This window comes from Danio aesculapii, chromosome 21, assembly GCF_903798145.1.
Source record: "Danio aesculapii chromosome 21, fDanAes4.1, whole genome shotgun sequence".
NCBI lineage: Eukaryota > Metazoa > Chordata > Actinopteri > Cypriniformes > Danionidae > Danio > Danio aesculapii.
In genome coordinates, this window is record NC_079455.1 from 9876369 (window position 1) to 9891495 (window position 15127).

At 38.3% G+C, this 15127-nt stretch overlaps 1 protein-coding gene across 1 annotated transcript; it reads left to right on the forward strand.

Annotated features, from left to right (window-relative positions):
• The first annotated feature begins 4430 nt into the window (after positions 1-4430).
• Positions 4431-13154, forward strand: zgc:56585 (uncharacterized protein LOC393297 homolog). The gene is made up of 8 exons (XM_056446430.1): positions 4431-4634; positions 4856-4962; positions 9026-9149; positions 9824-9930; positions 10012-10108; positions 12545-12621; positions 12704-12867; positions 12947-13154. The coding sequence occupies exons 2-8, from the start codon at positions 4870-4872 to the stop codon at positions 13095-13097; spliced, it is 813 nt and encodes a 270-aa protein (XP_056302405.1). The 5' UTR covers positions 4431-4634; positions 4856-4869; the 3' UTR covers positions 13098-13154.
• The last annotated feature ends 1973 nt before the right edge of the window (positions 13155-15127 follow it).

Sequence of the window (15127 nt, forward strand, 5' to 3'; positions counted from 1 at the left end):
CGCAAGAGCTGATTGGTCAAACTAATCAGACTTTCAGACAACTTGCTCCTTTTGCTCCTTCCTCACTTATTTTGGTAATTAAACTGTTCCAATTTTGGCAAGATGTTGACTTATTTATCTCAAATATAACTTCACAGAATTTTTCTGCAACTCTAAAAGTAATTATTATTTTATACAAATTTTAACATCTGCTTTATAATAAACTTCATTATTTTTATGCAGATTTTATATTCATAAATGTAAATTTTCATATTGCAAGCCAGTATTTATAGCATTTATACATTCATTCATTTTCTTTTCGGCTTAGTCCCTTTATTAATGCAGGTGTCGCCACAGTGGAATGCACCGCCAACTTATTCTGCATATGTTTTATGCAGCGGATGCTCTTCCAGCTGCAACCCATCACTGGGAAAGCATTTATACAAGAGATTAAAAATTACTTACAATTTCAGATCCGCTTAACAAGAAAGCACTCAAAACATATACAATTTGCACAACCTTTAATATGTATAATCTATTAAATCTATAAATTGCTGTTATCTTCTTATTTTGCCCTCTTCACTCTTTATCTATTATAAATCCATCCTCAGCTCAGATAACCTTATTGATATTTCTTTATTTTTTGTTTGATTTCTCTTGTTTTTCCCCTCTTGTTTCTCTTGTTTTTTTTTTATCCCTTATTAGCTCCATTGTAAGTAATATAATAATTTTTATTGTAAATGATGTGTACCAAATGTATCTTTATGTTATACAATAAATGTTCAAAAAAACTGACTGGTCAAACTGATAGATCGGAAGATGTAACTTTTTTTTTTTTTTTTTTTTTTAGCGTTTTTTTTTATCTAAAAAGAGAGAAATCTCTGAGAGATGTTATTTATGAGTAGTTTCCATATTTAAATTTCATGTAACGTAAAATAAAACCTGCTTATTTTATATTGTGGTAAAATAATTTTTTTTTAAAGTTTAACATTTTAGTTTAAATATTAATTTTCTTCTTATTCATTCATTTTCTTTTCAGTTTAGTCCCTTTATTAATCTGGGGTCGCCACAGTGGAATTGAACCGCCAACTTATCCAGCACATGTTCTACGCAGTGGATGCCCTTCCAGCCGCAACCCATCTCTGAAAAACATCCACACACACTCACTCACACTCATACTCATACACCACGGACAATTTAGCCCACACAATTCACCTGTACCGCATGTCTTTGGACTGTGGGGGAAACCGGAGCACCCAGAGGAAACCCACATGAACGCAGGGAGAACATGCAAACTCCACACAGAAACGCCAACTGACCCAGCCAAGGTTTGAACCAGCGACCTTCTTGCTGTGAGGCGACAGCACTACCTACTGTGACACTGCATCGCCCTTTCTTATTATTGTTAAGCTAAATATATAAAACTTTATGTAGGCCTAAACAGTATAAACATATGCATTTAGCAGTAAAAGGAAAAATATAATAAAAACTTGATATGTTTCACTTTATTTTGAAGCATTTTGTTGAATTTAAGTTACATTGCATCTATACGCCAACTAATTCTTATTCAATTATAAGTAGACTGTTGCTTTGTGTTGGAGAAAATGTGGTAAAATTGGAGATCATACCCACATTTTTTGGGACTGTCCTAAGATTCAAGAATTTTAGAAAAATGTTAAAAAACTAAATATATAGTATATTAGATATAGAAATACCCCTCAATCCAGTTATGTGCTTACTGGAAGCACTGTCCAAAAAAAGTTTAATAAGGAAAAAAAATTTGTCCCAAGGATATTTTTACTGGTTGCAAAAAAATGATAACAGTACATTGGATGGAAGAAGGTTCTCCAAAGGTGGCTTAGAGGATTCAAAAACTTAAACAGGTCTATGTAATAGAAAAAATGACTGCATGTCTACAAATGAAGACTGAATTGGTGGAAAAGTATTACAACATATTTAGATTGTATATTTAGAGGTTACTTAATCTATCACCATTGTATTTTGAGGTAACTACAATGTAACACAATGTAACTTCATGTACAAATGTATCCCCTGAAAAGTAATTATGATGGCAGTACCTTTTATAGAATAGTTTTAAAATATTATTTATTTTTTTTATTTAAATTTGGATTTTGATAATGTCATTTTTTTATGTATTCTATCATCTGTAAGGGGTTAAATTGTTGGAGAAGTTGTTGTTTGAACAAATTGTTGTTCTGAAAAAAATATATATATTGAAAAAAAGATTATAAGTAGAATGTTAGGTTGGGGTTAGTGTAAGTAGACATGTACTTGCAAAGTTTCTTATAGTCAGTTATATGTCTGTTGAAGGAGCATATTAACAGATATAAAGCAGACTCAAATGAGAAGTAATTGGCATGTACACTCTCAGAAATAAAGGTACCCAAGCTGTCACTGGGGTGGTACCCTTTTAAAAGGTACACATTTGTACTTAAAGGGTCCATATTGGTACCTCTAAAGTATATATTAGTACCTAAAAAATTTAAGAGGAACACTTTTGAACTTTTTAAGGAACTAATATGTACCCTTGAGGTATTAATATGGACCTTTTAGGTACAAATTTGTACCTTTTGAAAGGGTACTCCAGTGACAGCTTGCGTGCCTTTATTTCTGAGAGTGTAGTTGCAATGCAATTTGTGGTCAACAAAATGTGCAATAGGTACCATCAAATAAAGTGTTAACATATTAATTAGCCTACAGCTCAATAAAATCCTCCTCCTATCATCCCAAATGGTCAACATCCTTTGTTGTGTGGTTGCAGACCAGTGGCCAGGGGGGTTTGCGTGGTTTGGAAGACTCACCCCTCACTGACAAAGGTCCAGAATATACCCAGCACATGAGCTCATTTGTCCTATTTTGACTGCTATGTCATCATAAATAGTGAAGATAACCTATTGAAAAAGGCTTTGAGACCAACTGGAAATGGCTGTCGCTTTGGTGTGACTTTAGCAAATCAGTTTTGGCCAATGCTAACAAATATTTTCATTTTATAATCTGATGTAAGAGAAGTCTTTTCTCGCTACTGTATTGTTTTTAATCAGAGAAAAGTATTTACAGGTAACTTTCATTCTAAATGTTATTCTTGAAACAAACAAACAAAAAAGACCAATAAAAAGGTGTGATGCACCAATAGCGGACCATATTGAAATTGATTTGAATACTATTTTGGCTATTGTTGTTATCCATGAATTTTCAAATGTACTTTTTTATAAGAGAGGCTAGAAATTTTGTGAAGCTCTAAATTATTATTATTATTATTTATTATTATTATGTTTTAATTATTTTTTAGAAATAATGGCAATAGGAAAATAGGAAAGTTGAATGATCTGGTCAGTTTGTTTTTTTACCTAATAAATAGCAATAGACTACAGTTTTTAATTTAAAACTTTAACAGATTCCTATTTTTTTCTAATGATATAAAATGTAATAAATATGTATTTTAAAAACAAGTATCTTTTTTCTAAATCTTTAGAAAATATTTTTGGCTTATCAAAAAAGTGTGGTTATGATGACCATGCGACAAGCTAATCCAGCTAAAATAGTGCTTAAAATGTCACTAAAATGCAGTATTTAAATCTCATAATTAAATAGAAAATGTTTCCCAATGATGGGTTGTGGCTAGAAGGGCATCCGCTGCGTATAACATGTGCTGGGTAAGTTGGCGGTTCATTCTGCTGTGGTGACTCAGCATTAATAAAGGGACTAAGCCGAAAAGAAAATGAATGAATGAAAATAGAAAATGAGGCATATAACTGCAAAAAGGTCCACTTTTTGAGAAAAAAAGAACCACCCCTTTTACCAGACTGGCTACTGCCTGGGTTGGCATTTCAATGCAAATTCCAGCTTACAATAAAACACATCTTACAGATTCATTTTGTCAAGGCAACCTATTAGAGCTGTTTGGGTTACCAAAATCACTCTCTAACTTTTTCTGTTGTTAATTATCATCTTCACCAAGCCTTTTTGTTTTCCTCTTCCAGGAACTGGAACATATAATCACTCACAGCCGACTTTGGTCAAGTTCTAAGCTTGCAGAGAATTGATTTTCATTAGTCATTATGTATCTCTCTGATTATCTATGGGATTGTAAACATGGACATATAGTAAATATAGCCTGTTTCATAAGACACGCATGCCATAAAATAAAACTTAAAGGAAAAAAAAATAAGTTAAAGCAAACCTAATCATCATGCATCTATCTAGTTTTGATTATGCATGCGTTGGAGACTCTTTTTAATGTGAGCTAAAATTTTGTGCAACAATAGTGTCATCAGAGGAGCATGTTTAAAGGGCTTTTAGAGCATGATGTCATTCGGCATCTGGGAATGATTAACACATGTGGAGTCCAGATTGTGAAGGTAGCCTATTATTACATACGCGCCATGGCGTGCAGATCAGATGATCTTGAGTGGACAAAAACAAACAATGTGTGAACGTATTTAACATAACACCTGTTATACTTCACATTTTACTTCAGCTCACACACACGCTGAAGACCCGTTATGTTTTGTTTGGAGTGTTTGATGTTAAACTCCTCCCCCTCACCCTTGGCTTCATCTTCATCGGTCACTCTTCCAGTATTTCACTAAAGGTGTAGCTGGTAAGGCTACTCCAAACGCTGTTCAGACGCACAGGTAGGATGAACAAATGTTTTTGTAGTTTTATGATTTTAAAAGGATAGAGGTAAAAAAGTCGTTATTTATTAATGTTTTGGACAAGCGGAAAGAACAGCATCACTGCTTTAACAGGCTATTTTTTTTACATTGTTACATAGGTTTTGAAAGAGGAAGCCTGTTGCTTCAAATACATCTTTACTTAAGATAAAATTGAGATAGACAATGTGTTTTTTTCACAGGTGTGTAGCTAACGATGGATTTAAAAGATAAAGTTGCTGTTGTGACCGGAGCAGCTCAGGGTTTGGGCAGAAGCTTTGTCGAAATACTCATGAAAAATGGGTCAAAGGTAAAATAAATAATACAAATTATATAAAAACGTTAACGTTAATACAAACTCCAAGGACACGAAATCAACCATGTAATTTAACATAAAGTGTTCCGTAATTAAGTTTTATTTACGTTATCATGTAATTAAGGGTGAAACGCCAGCTTAGGGTTCCCAATGAAAGCGTCGCAGATCTGAGCTACGTCAAAAGTTATTATCCTGTAATTATTATCCAGTCTGATAATAATCGATAGATTGAGTGTCTGTGTCGGCTATGCATTGATAAATACAGTTTCGGTTTTATAAAGCTGAAAATAGGGGAAAAAGCTATTTGTTCATAACATTTGGCCGTTTATGTGTTGATGTTTAGTTATGAGGAAAACATTAATTGCTGTTCATCAAAGGTTTTTTTCTGACATAGAAAACACAGACATTGCAAAAGTGTGGTAATTACTAGCAGTGATAAAGACAGGCATTATAATTGGTCGAAAGTTCATCTCTGGTGGTCATTGTATTTTTATACCTGTTTTAGGCAATATTTAAAGTACATAGTAGCCTACTTCATGTTTATTACATTAAATGCTGTTAATTATTTCACAGTTTCCATTTAAATAAAAAAAAAAATTGAAGGACGTTGCATGAGTAACATTAGCATATTATAAGTTCCCCTTCGGGAGGGGAACTTCAAAGCTATGCGGAAACTTCCACTATGGGGGACTTCGTCAGAATCCAATCATCTGAAAGAGTGTACAAATGGGCAAATGAAATGCCAAGGAGTTAGCAGTGTCAGCATGCACTGCTGGCTACTTACAATTAATATAATCTTGTGTTTAAGCACTGTGCGTTCCAAGCTGAGGCATCCTTTTCGCTTCAGATCCTTTCAACTAAGCTTCTGAGAGAATCGATGAGGGTTTCTCCAACTGTTACGACAGAGAGAGAGAGAGAACAAGAAAGCGGGCTTCTTCTCCCGGTCCAGAGTGTGTGATACCAGATGGCAGATAGTCGAGCTACGTCACTACGATGGCATGTCTGTTGCGCAGTTAAGATTGCGGCTCGCTCTTGTGATTCCAGTGGGAGTAAATCCACCACCCCAGGGCTCACGGATCAGATGGTCGCCCTTTCGCTCGATGACACCGAGGACCAGATTTCCACTGCTGCATAGGAGGGTGGGCTATCATTGTCTGATGAGGATTCGGACCTGCTCCCCCTCTGGGGTGCTGAGCGCTGCACCGTATCCCGAAGCAGACACGTTGGCCACGCTTTCCGAGGCTGCTTCTGCCGTGGGTCTGGAGATGGTTCATCGCCCAGCCCCGCGGCCAGACCGACTAGAAGGGTGCTACGTGGAGGATGAAGACCAAACCCTCACGCAGTCTTGGAGAGCACCTTTTACAGCCCGATCTGCGTGCGCCTCTGCCCTCACAACTCTTGAGGGTGGAGCAGCCAGGGGGTACGAGACGATCCCACAGATTGAGCGTGCCATTGTGGTCAACCTATGTCCGCGTAGTGCCTCTTCCTGGTGGGGTCAACCTCGTCTCTCGTCCAAAGCGTGCAGGTTATCTGCCTCCCTCGAAGCCAGAGCCTACACAGCTGTGGGCCAGGCTGCTTCCGCCCTGCACTCTATGGCCATCTACCAGCACCTCGCCCTGCTGCACGAGGGTGGTTCCGACCCAGGCTTGTTACATGAGCTCCGCAACTGACTATGCTCTTCGGACCACTAAGTCCACTGCGTGTGCGCTGGGAAGGACGATGGCACATTAGTGGTCCAGGAGTGCCACCTCTGGCTAAACCTGGCAGATATGTGCGACATTGACAAGGTTCGCTTTTAAACTCACCCATATCCTAGGCTGGCCTGTTCGACGACACCGTCGGTGAGTTCACCCAGGAATTCACAGCGGTGAAGGAGCAGTCGGATGCGATGGATAAAGTCATCTATCATTGGGAACGTAAGACCGCTCCCCCCACCGAACCATCCACATCCACTGCTCCTTGCTGAGGGCGCCCGCCTGCGAGAGGTGCTCCGCTGCCCCCGCCTGCACCTCTGGCCGAGTGGCAGCACAGAGCACCTTGCAGACAGGCAGCCATCCGGAGAAGAGGGAACATGCTCTTTCCCTGACCGGGCTCTACTTCATCTAAAAACATCAAAGGCGTTTTTCAACACCACCAAAATGTCAATAAAAGAGCATTTTCCCCTTCCCCGGATGTGACAGCCCGAACACTGCCAGTCTGGGACGCTATGCCTTCCAGCTCGCAGGATCTGTGCACTTCGCCAGTGGCTTGGGAGGTGTGGTCTCCCTTCTCTCACACTTCCAGCCCCTCTTCCGGAGCCTAGGTGCGAGGTGAGCGCTCCCCGAATCAGCCCTCCCACTCTGCGCTGCCCCACCGGCTATGCGATTCAATTTGCGAAACGGCCCCCCCAACTTCATGGGTGTGTATTTCACCTTGGTCAGCCCTGTGTCCGTGCCTGTCTTGCGAGAGAAGATTGCTGTCCGCCTGGTGAAGGATGCAATTGAGCCGGTCCCTCCAGCCAAGATGGAGAGCGGGTTTTACAGCCCGTACTTCATTGTACCCAAAAAGAGCAGTGGGCAATCCTAAATATGCGTGTTTTGAATCGCTGTCTTCACAAGTTGCCTCTCAGAATGCTTACGCTGAAGCGCATCCTGCGATGCGTTCATCCTTGGGATTGGTTTGCAGCAATAGACCTGAAGGATGCGTATTTTCATGTCTTCATTCTTCCACGCCAGCTTCAGTTTCTGCGGTTTGTGCTCGAAGGTCGAGCCTGGCTGTGCAAAGTCCTCCCCTTCGGGCTTTCTCTGTCTCTGCGGGTTTTCACCAAGCTTGCAGAGGGTGCCCTCAATTATCTCGACAACTGGCTGATTTTAGCCCACTCGTGGGAGCAATTGATCATGCACAGGGACAGGGTGCTCTGGCACCTCGACCTATTGGGGATTCAGGTTAACCGAGAAAAGAGCAAACTCAGTCCCGTGCAGAGCATCTCTTTTCTCGGGTTGGAGCTGGACTGGGTCACCTCTCCGGAGAGCGCGCCGAGCTGATGCTGAACTGTTTGAGAGAGTTCAACAGGAAAATAGTGGTTGCCCTGAAATCTTTTCAGAGGCTCCTGGGGCATATGGCATCCGCAGCTGCTGTCACGCCGCTCAGATTGCTCCATATGAGACCACTTCAGCACTGGCTTCACGGTCGAGTCCCCAGATGTGCATGGCGCGTGGCATTGAGAGATTTGCAGAGTGGATGGCAACATCAACAGCCTAAAGTATCAAGACATTTGTGCTGCCCATTACATTACAAACCACAGGAGAGGGCAAACTCCTCAGCAGGATAGTACTCCTTATCATAATTCAGCCTCCACATCAAAGTTCCTGAAAGCAAAGAAGGTGAAGGTGCTCCAGAATTGGCCAGCCCAGTCACCAGAGATGAACATTATTGAGCATGTCTCGGGTAAGATGGAGGAGGAGGCATTGAAGATGAATCCAAAGAATCTTGATGAACTATGGTCGCTCCGCAAGAATTCTTTCTTTGCCATTCCAGATGACTTAATTTTATTTTAAGTTATTTGAGTCATTGCAGAGAAGTATGGATACAGTCGTCTAAGCTCATGGGAGTCATACACAATATTAATTCTTATTCCACTGCACCATGCCTTTATATTCTATACTGTACATTATTTCTGTTTAGTGACAAGACTTTTGTCTAAGCAAAGTCAGATCTGCCCTAATTAAATAATTAAAAATCAAGACATGATCATATTTTATTTTGGTAAAATTAGCCTAATCTAGAGACCTTTTCCTTTCATATAAGCCACTTCTTATACCAAATGATCAACTAGAAGTTAAGTAATTATTTGTTGTTCCTAAAACTTGGATAGGCGACAAGACTTTTGTTACGTAGTGTACTTATATATTCAGTAATAGCAGAAGAAACATATTATGTTTATTTTGTATGCATACACAAAATGAGGAATATCTTTAGATATTCTCTCAATAAAAATGGACAATAGGTACAACTTTTAGCATACTATTATATATTGTATTTAATTATACTATAATGGTGTACACTTATTTGATTCTAGGTGGCTTTAATTGATGTGAAAAAATCTCTTGGAGAGGAATTGAAGACTACTCTTAATAAGGAGTATGGACCCACCAGGGCTGAATTTTACAATGCTGATGTCTCATCAGAGGAAGATTTTAAAGGTACTTCAATACAAAGGATTAACTTACCCAAAAACCTCACCGTTAAACCATTTTCTTTATATATAACCTTATATATATATATATATATATATATATATATATATATATATATATATATATATATATATATATATATATATATATATATATTTATATATAACATTCTTTCGAGGTAATTACAGTCTCTGAGTAGTTTTAAATGTTATTTTATTGTAATGTTTTTAATTTCGTGCCATGCGTCGAGTCAAAAGCCAAGACGTTGTCAAGAGAGTGCATTCAACAGCTGCAAAATTAAATTTTAAAAAAAAAATTTTGTTACAAAAAAACATTGACTTACTTCATAAGACATGTGTTAACCCCCAGGTGGCATACGGGTTAGTTTTATGACAAATTTATGTACATTTGGAAGCTTAAAAATGGGCCACTACACAACACCATTGTACAGTGAAAATAAAATGTAAAACTACTTCGACGATCTGTCTGAAAAAAGAAAGTCACACACATAGGATGGTTTGAGGATGAGTAAATTATGCAGTCAATTTTATTTTTGGGTGGACTATTTCTTTAAGCAATAAATGTAGAAGCAATTACATGACACTATAATTTCATTTACAACTATCTACATTCAAAGAAACTGTGTCTGTCTTCTGAAAGCTTTACATTTTCCTTCACAGGAGTTTTGAAAAAAATTGTAGAGCAATTTGGCCGAATAGACATCATGTGCAACAATGCTGGCATCATCAATGAAAAGCACTGGGAAAAGACTATTGCAATAAACCTGGTATGAACCTCTCCATCTGTCTAGACCTACATGACTGCATCTGGTTTTGCTTTAGCTGAACATTCTTTGTGTTCATTCCAGGGTGGTGTGGTCAGGGGCACGTATCTCGCTCTGGAATATATGAAGAAAGAAAATGGTGGCAGTGGTGGAGTCATTGTCAATGTTGCATCCATGGCAGGTTTGGGACCGTCTGTACATAAAATGGACAAATAACACAGCTTAAAAATGTTGTAAATGACTTAGAGAAAACTATATTTGTGGACTCTAAAATTGAAAACTTCCAGCAAGCATTTTTTTTGTTTTTAAAAGCTGTCTAATAGACGTCTAAACATAGTCGTCTTGGCTCAAACAAGGCTAAATTTGGACAGTCAGTGAAAATCTAATAGACGTTTAAGAATAAGCCAAAACTAGCCATCAAATAAACAGAAACAAATGACTACACATATAAACGCTGTCTAATCTGTCTATTTGATGTCTAGTCTAGTTTTGGGCTATTCTTAGATGTCTATTAGATTTTCACTGACAGCCTAAGTTTAGCCTTGTTTTAGCCAAGTTATCTACGTTTAGCTGTCTACTAGATGTCTATTAAGCCCAAAATTGTTTGCTGGGCTGTGTTAGATGTATAACCATTCTTTGGTGGTTTGCCAATGTATTTGCTCTAACACATAAAATAAGTAAGCTGACCAAATTTCTAGAGTTTATTGAAGGCAGTGTAGTGCAGTAATGTTAACTCATTGGTCTTCCAAGAATCATAACCCAAATATCTGCCTTTGAAACAATACTTTTATATAAACTAAAAAAAAAAAACTATTGCGTGCTTACTCTCATTTCTTGTCAGATGTTTCAGCTGTTATTTGGTTTATACCCATTGAGATTGTAAAAAGGTCACATGGACCTATCAGTTTGTGGGGGGTTCGACACAGGTCATCCCCAACATACACAGAGCTGATCACATCAGAGGCTTATTCAATGTAAATGCAACTAAACTAAAATGTGCATAACCGTTCCTCTGATAAACAATTTGATCAGCCCTAATATACACAGAACTGATCACATCAGGGAGTTTTTGTATGTAAATGCAATATAAATCGTCATTGTTTATTCACTTACTTTGTTATTGCTACGGGTATGTTTGACTTTCTTTTGTCAAACACAAATGAAGCAATTTTGAATTATTAATTTGCTATGTTGTTGCCCATAGGGTTTTCATTTAGGAGTTCTTCTTTTTGGACAAATAAAAACATTTGTCCAACAACAACAGGTGGAAAGTTAAATGATGACAATTGTCATTTCTTGTAAAATATCTTTTTTTTTTTTAAAATGTCCTGTGAAGTGCTTTAAAATGTGCATTTTTTATTCAATGTTTAACATAATCTCAGCTAAAACATGAAGAAAGGGCTAGACATAACAGCATTAGACAAACAGCCAATAGTGTTTTGTTTGCTCTGCCAGTGAGAGTGGATGTATGGAAGCCCGTTCCCGCCACTGAATAAAAAAAAAATTAAATAAATAAATTATAAAGTCAGAATTAGGAGTTATAAAGTCAGAATTCGGAGTTATAAAGTCAAAATTCGGAGTTATAAAGTCAGAATTGCACTTTAGAAAGTCTGAATTCCGAGTTATAAAGTCAGAATTGTGAGTTATAAATTCAGAATTGTGAGTTATAAATTCAGAATTGCGAGTTGTAAAGTCAGAATTCTGAGTTAGAAAGTCAGAGTTGCGAGTTAGAAAGTCAGAATTGAGAGTTATGAGGTCGGAATTGCAAGTTATAAAGTCAGAATTGCGAGTTATAAGGTCAAAATTGTGAGTTATAAATTCAGAATTCTGACTTTAGAATTTTTTTAATTTATTAAATTATTTTATTATTCAGTGGCGGAAATGGGCTTTCATATGGATGAGCTCAAGCACATTAAATGAAAAACAAATGAGAAGCATCTTGAAGGGGCGGGGCATGTCACTAGACTAGAGTATACTAGAATGCTAGAGAGCATTTGATTGGTCAAGAGTTGATGAGAAACTTTAGTATGAGGTGGCATGAATAAAACCATTGATCCATTTAAGAGGACGTGACAAACTGCAAGCTTTGGATTTTGTTAGTTTTGGAGCACACTAGTTATAGATATCCTTAAAACTACCTTATTTGAATTTCATGGGCCCTTTAAAGGGCACCTATCTTACCACTTTTACAAGATGTAAGAGAATCCTTGTATGTCTCCAGAATGTGTCTGTAAAGTTTCAGCTCAAAGTACCCACCAGATAATTTATTATAACATCCAGAATTTGCCTATGTTGGTGTCTGAGTACATTGTAGCTGTTTTTGTAGCCTGTGGCTTTCAATGCAAATGAGCTGCTTCTCCCCACCCACCCTTCTCATGTGCATGTCAGTGATAAAAACAGACACGAATAAAGCTGAAATACAGCTCAGTCAACACACACAAATGCTGTTTGCAGTTCGCGTACACATTAGTGTTTACTGACACCATGCAGTAGTGGTGATTAAGCGGTTAAGAACTACATAGCGATTTTACCGTTTTTATTACAAACATGCTCTGTTTTAAAAACGTTTTGTTCTTCAAGGCCATGTTTTGAATAAATCTCTGCATATCGGCTGCAGGTTTGGGGCCTTTGCCAGTAGCACCCATCTACACCGCTACTAAACATGGCGTGGTGGGATTTAGCCGTGCCATGGCGGTATGTATTTAGTTCTTCAGTTTGTATGGAGTAAATAAAGCATCCCATAATTCGTAAACTTTTTAACTGCATATATCAACAGGTTGTTTCCAAGTTGTCCAACTATGGGGTGAGGATCAACGTCCTCTGTCCATGGTTTGTGAAGACCAATCTTCTGTCCCTCTTGAATTCAGAGGAGCATACTGGAAGTTTTTTTCCTCTGAAGGGAGTCACGGAGATGTTAATGGAGAGTGAGGGCTGTCTAGAGTGAGTGAGAAATATATAGCGTATACTTCTACATTCATGAACGTTTTTGTACCTTGACGTCACTGAAATTTCATTACAGGGTGGATGCCGTTGCCAAGGCCTTCCTTGTTCTTGTGAAAGATGAGAGCAAAGACGGAGAAGTTCTGATGATTGAGCCAGAGGGAGCAGCTGTTATTTCCTTTCCTGAAAAGGGCAAAGACATCCCGTCTACTCCAGTCAGTCTAGAGTAGCCAATCAGTTTCTTTCTTCAACTCATTCATTTTTGGATTAAAGATTTCATACTCTTGCATCATGTACCTTTACCTGGTTTACTAATGAAATAATAAACACAAACTCAAAAGCAGTGCTTTTCAACCACGTTTCTGGAGGACCACCAACACTGCATGTTTTGGATGTCTCCTTTGTCCATCACACTCTTTACAGGTCTTTGAGTCTCTGCTAATGAGCTGATGATCTGAATCAGGTGTGTTTGGTTAAGGAGACATGGGAAATGTGGTCTTCCACGAACATGGTAGAGAAACCATGACTCTAAAGATTTAGATCAATGGTCCTAAACTTAATTATTCTGCATAATTTACCTCCAACCACTCAACTACAACTTATTAGTAGTCTCTAGTAACGTTAAGGAGAAAACAATACACCAAACTCTAAAGAAGTGTTTCTTAACCATGTTCCTGGAGGACCACCAACACTGCATGTTTTGGATGTCTCCTTTGTCCATCTCACTCATTACAGGTCTTTCAGTGTCTGCTAATGAGCTGATGATCTGAATCAGGTGTGTTTGGTTGAGACATGGGAAATGTGATCTTCCAGGAACATGGTTGAGAAACACTGCTTTAAAGATCTAGATCAATGGTTTGAAACTCAATTCCTGGATTATTGCTCTGCATAATTTAGCTCCAACCACCTACAACTCAGTAGTAGTCTCTAGCAGTCTTGAACACCTTGGTTAGTTGGATCAGCTGTGTTTGATTAGGGTTGGAGCAAAGCTGTGTAGAGCTGCGGCCCGCCAGGATCAGGTGTTCTCAGTCTCGGTCCTGGAGATCTGGTGTCCAGATTTTAGGTCCAACCACAATCAGACACACCAGGGCTAGCTAATCAAGCTCTTAAGCCGCGGCCACACTAGAGTTTGAGCCCCATAGACTTCCATTCATGTGCATGCAAATGCGACTGACGCAAGGTCATGTGCCAAGTTTCGCAGTTCGCTCTGTTGTAAAGTTTTGAAAGCTTGGTGGACTATGACCTGCGAAATTGCAACACGTGACTACGTGAGACCAATCGAAAATCAATACATGACCTCTCTGTACAGAAATTCAAAATATGGACCAATCGCTTGCTTTTTTTTAATGTCTAATCCCCTTTTTACACGCCATACAACAGAATTTCGCATGCTCAAACCCTAGTGTGACCGTGGCATTACTAGACTTTCTAGAAACATCCTTGCAGGTGTGTTAGAGCTAAAATCTGCAGGACACCACACCTCCAGGACCGAGTTTGAGAACGCTTGACCTAGACTATAACCAGGGGTGTAGCAACCAGGGGGATCTGTCCCCCTCACTTTTAGAGACAGACCATTTAGAAACAGGTGATTAATAATTATGTGAACATATGATCTCATACACCCCCCCCCCCCCACACTTTTAAAATGTCCGCTACACCCCTGACCATAACACACCCTCATCTTCCATATTCAAAAATTTCCACACATAAAAATCTAGTCAACATTTAAAGTGGATCAAAAATGTCAAGAATGGGTGCTGTTGAATAGTGTTAGGACATCTTTGAGGAAACATTTTGATCCACTTTAAGAGCTGACTACTGTATACAGACAAAAAAAATATTAGTCCTCCTAGAAATATGATTTATTGTGCTTTGAACAGAGCAAGGAACGTAATTTTCATAGTACGTCCAAGCATATTTATTCTGCTGGACAAAGTAAATATTATTAGGCCTTTTCAAAAATTATTTGTTTTTGATTTCGCTTTATTTTTTTAGATTTTGCACTTTAAGCTGAATAATAGTACCTTGCAAAATAACTAGTAACATATTATGTACTGTCATGGCAAAACCATAAGAAATTAGTTGTTACAATTTAGGTAAAACTATTGTGGAAAAAAGTGAAAAACATCGCTTTGGAAATATTTTGAAAAAATTTTTTTTACATGAGGGCTAACAGTTATCTATATCTTTGATTTCACAGGAGGTCTAACAGATATACAATCTTTGAGATATATATAATCTTTAATAATATCAGCCTTGG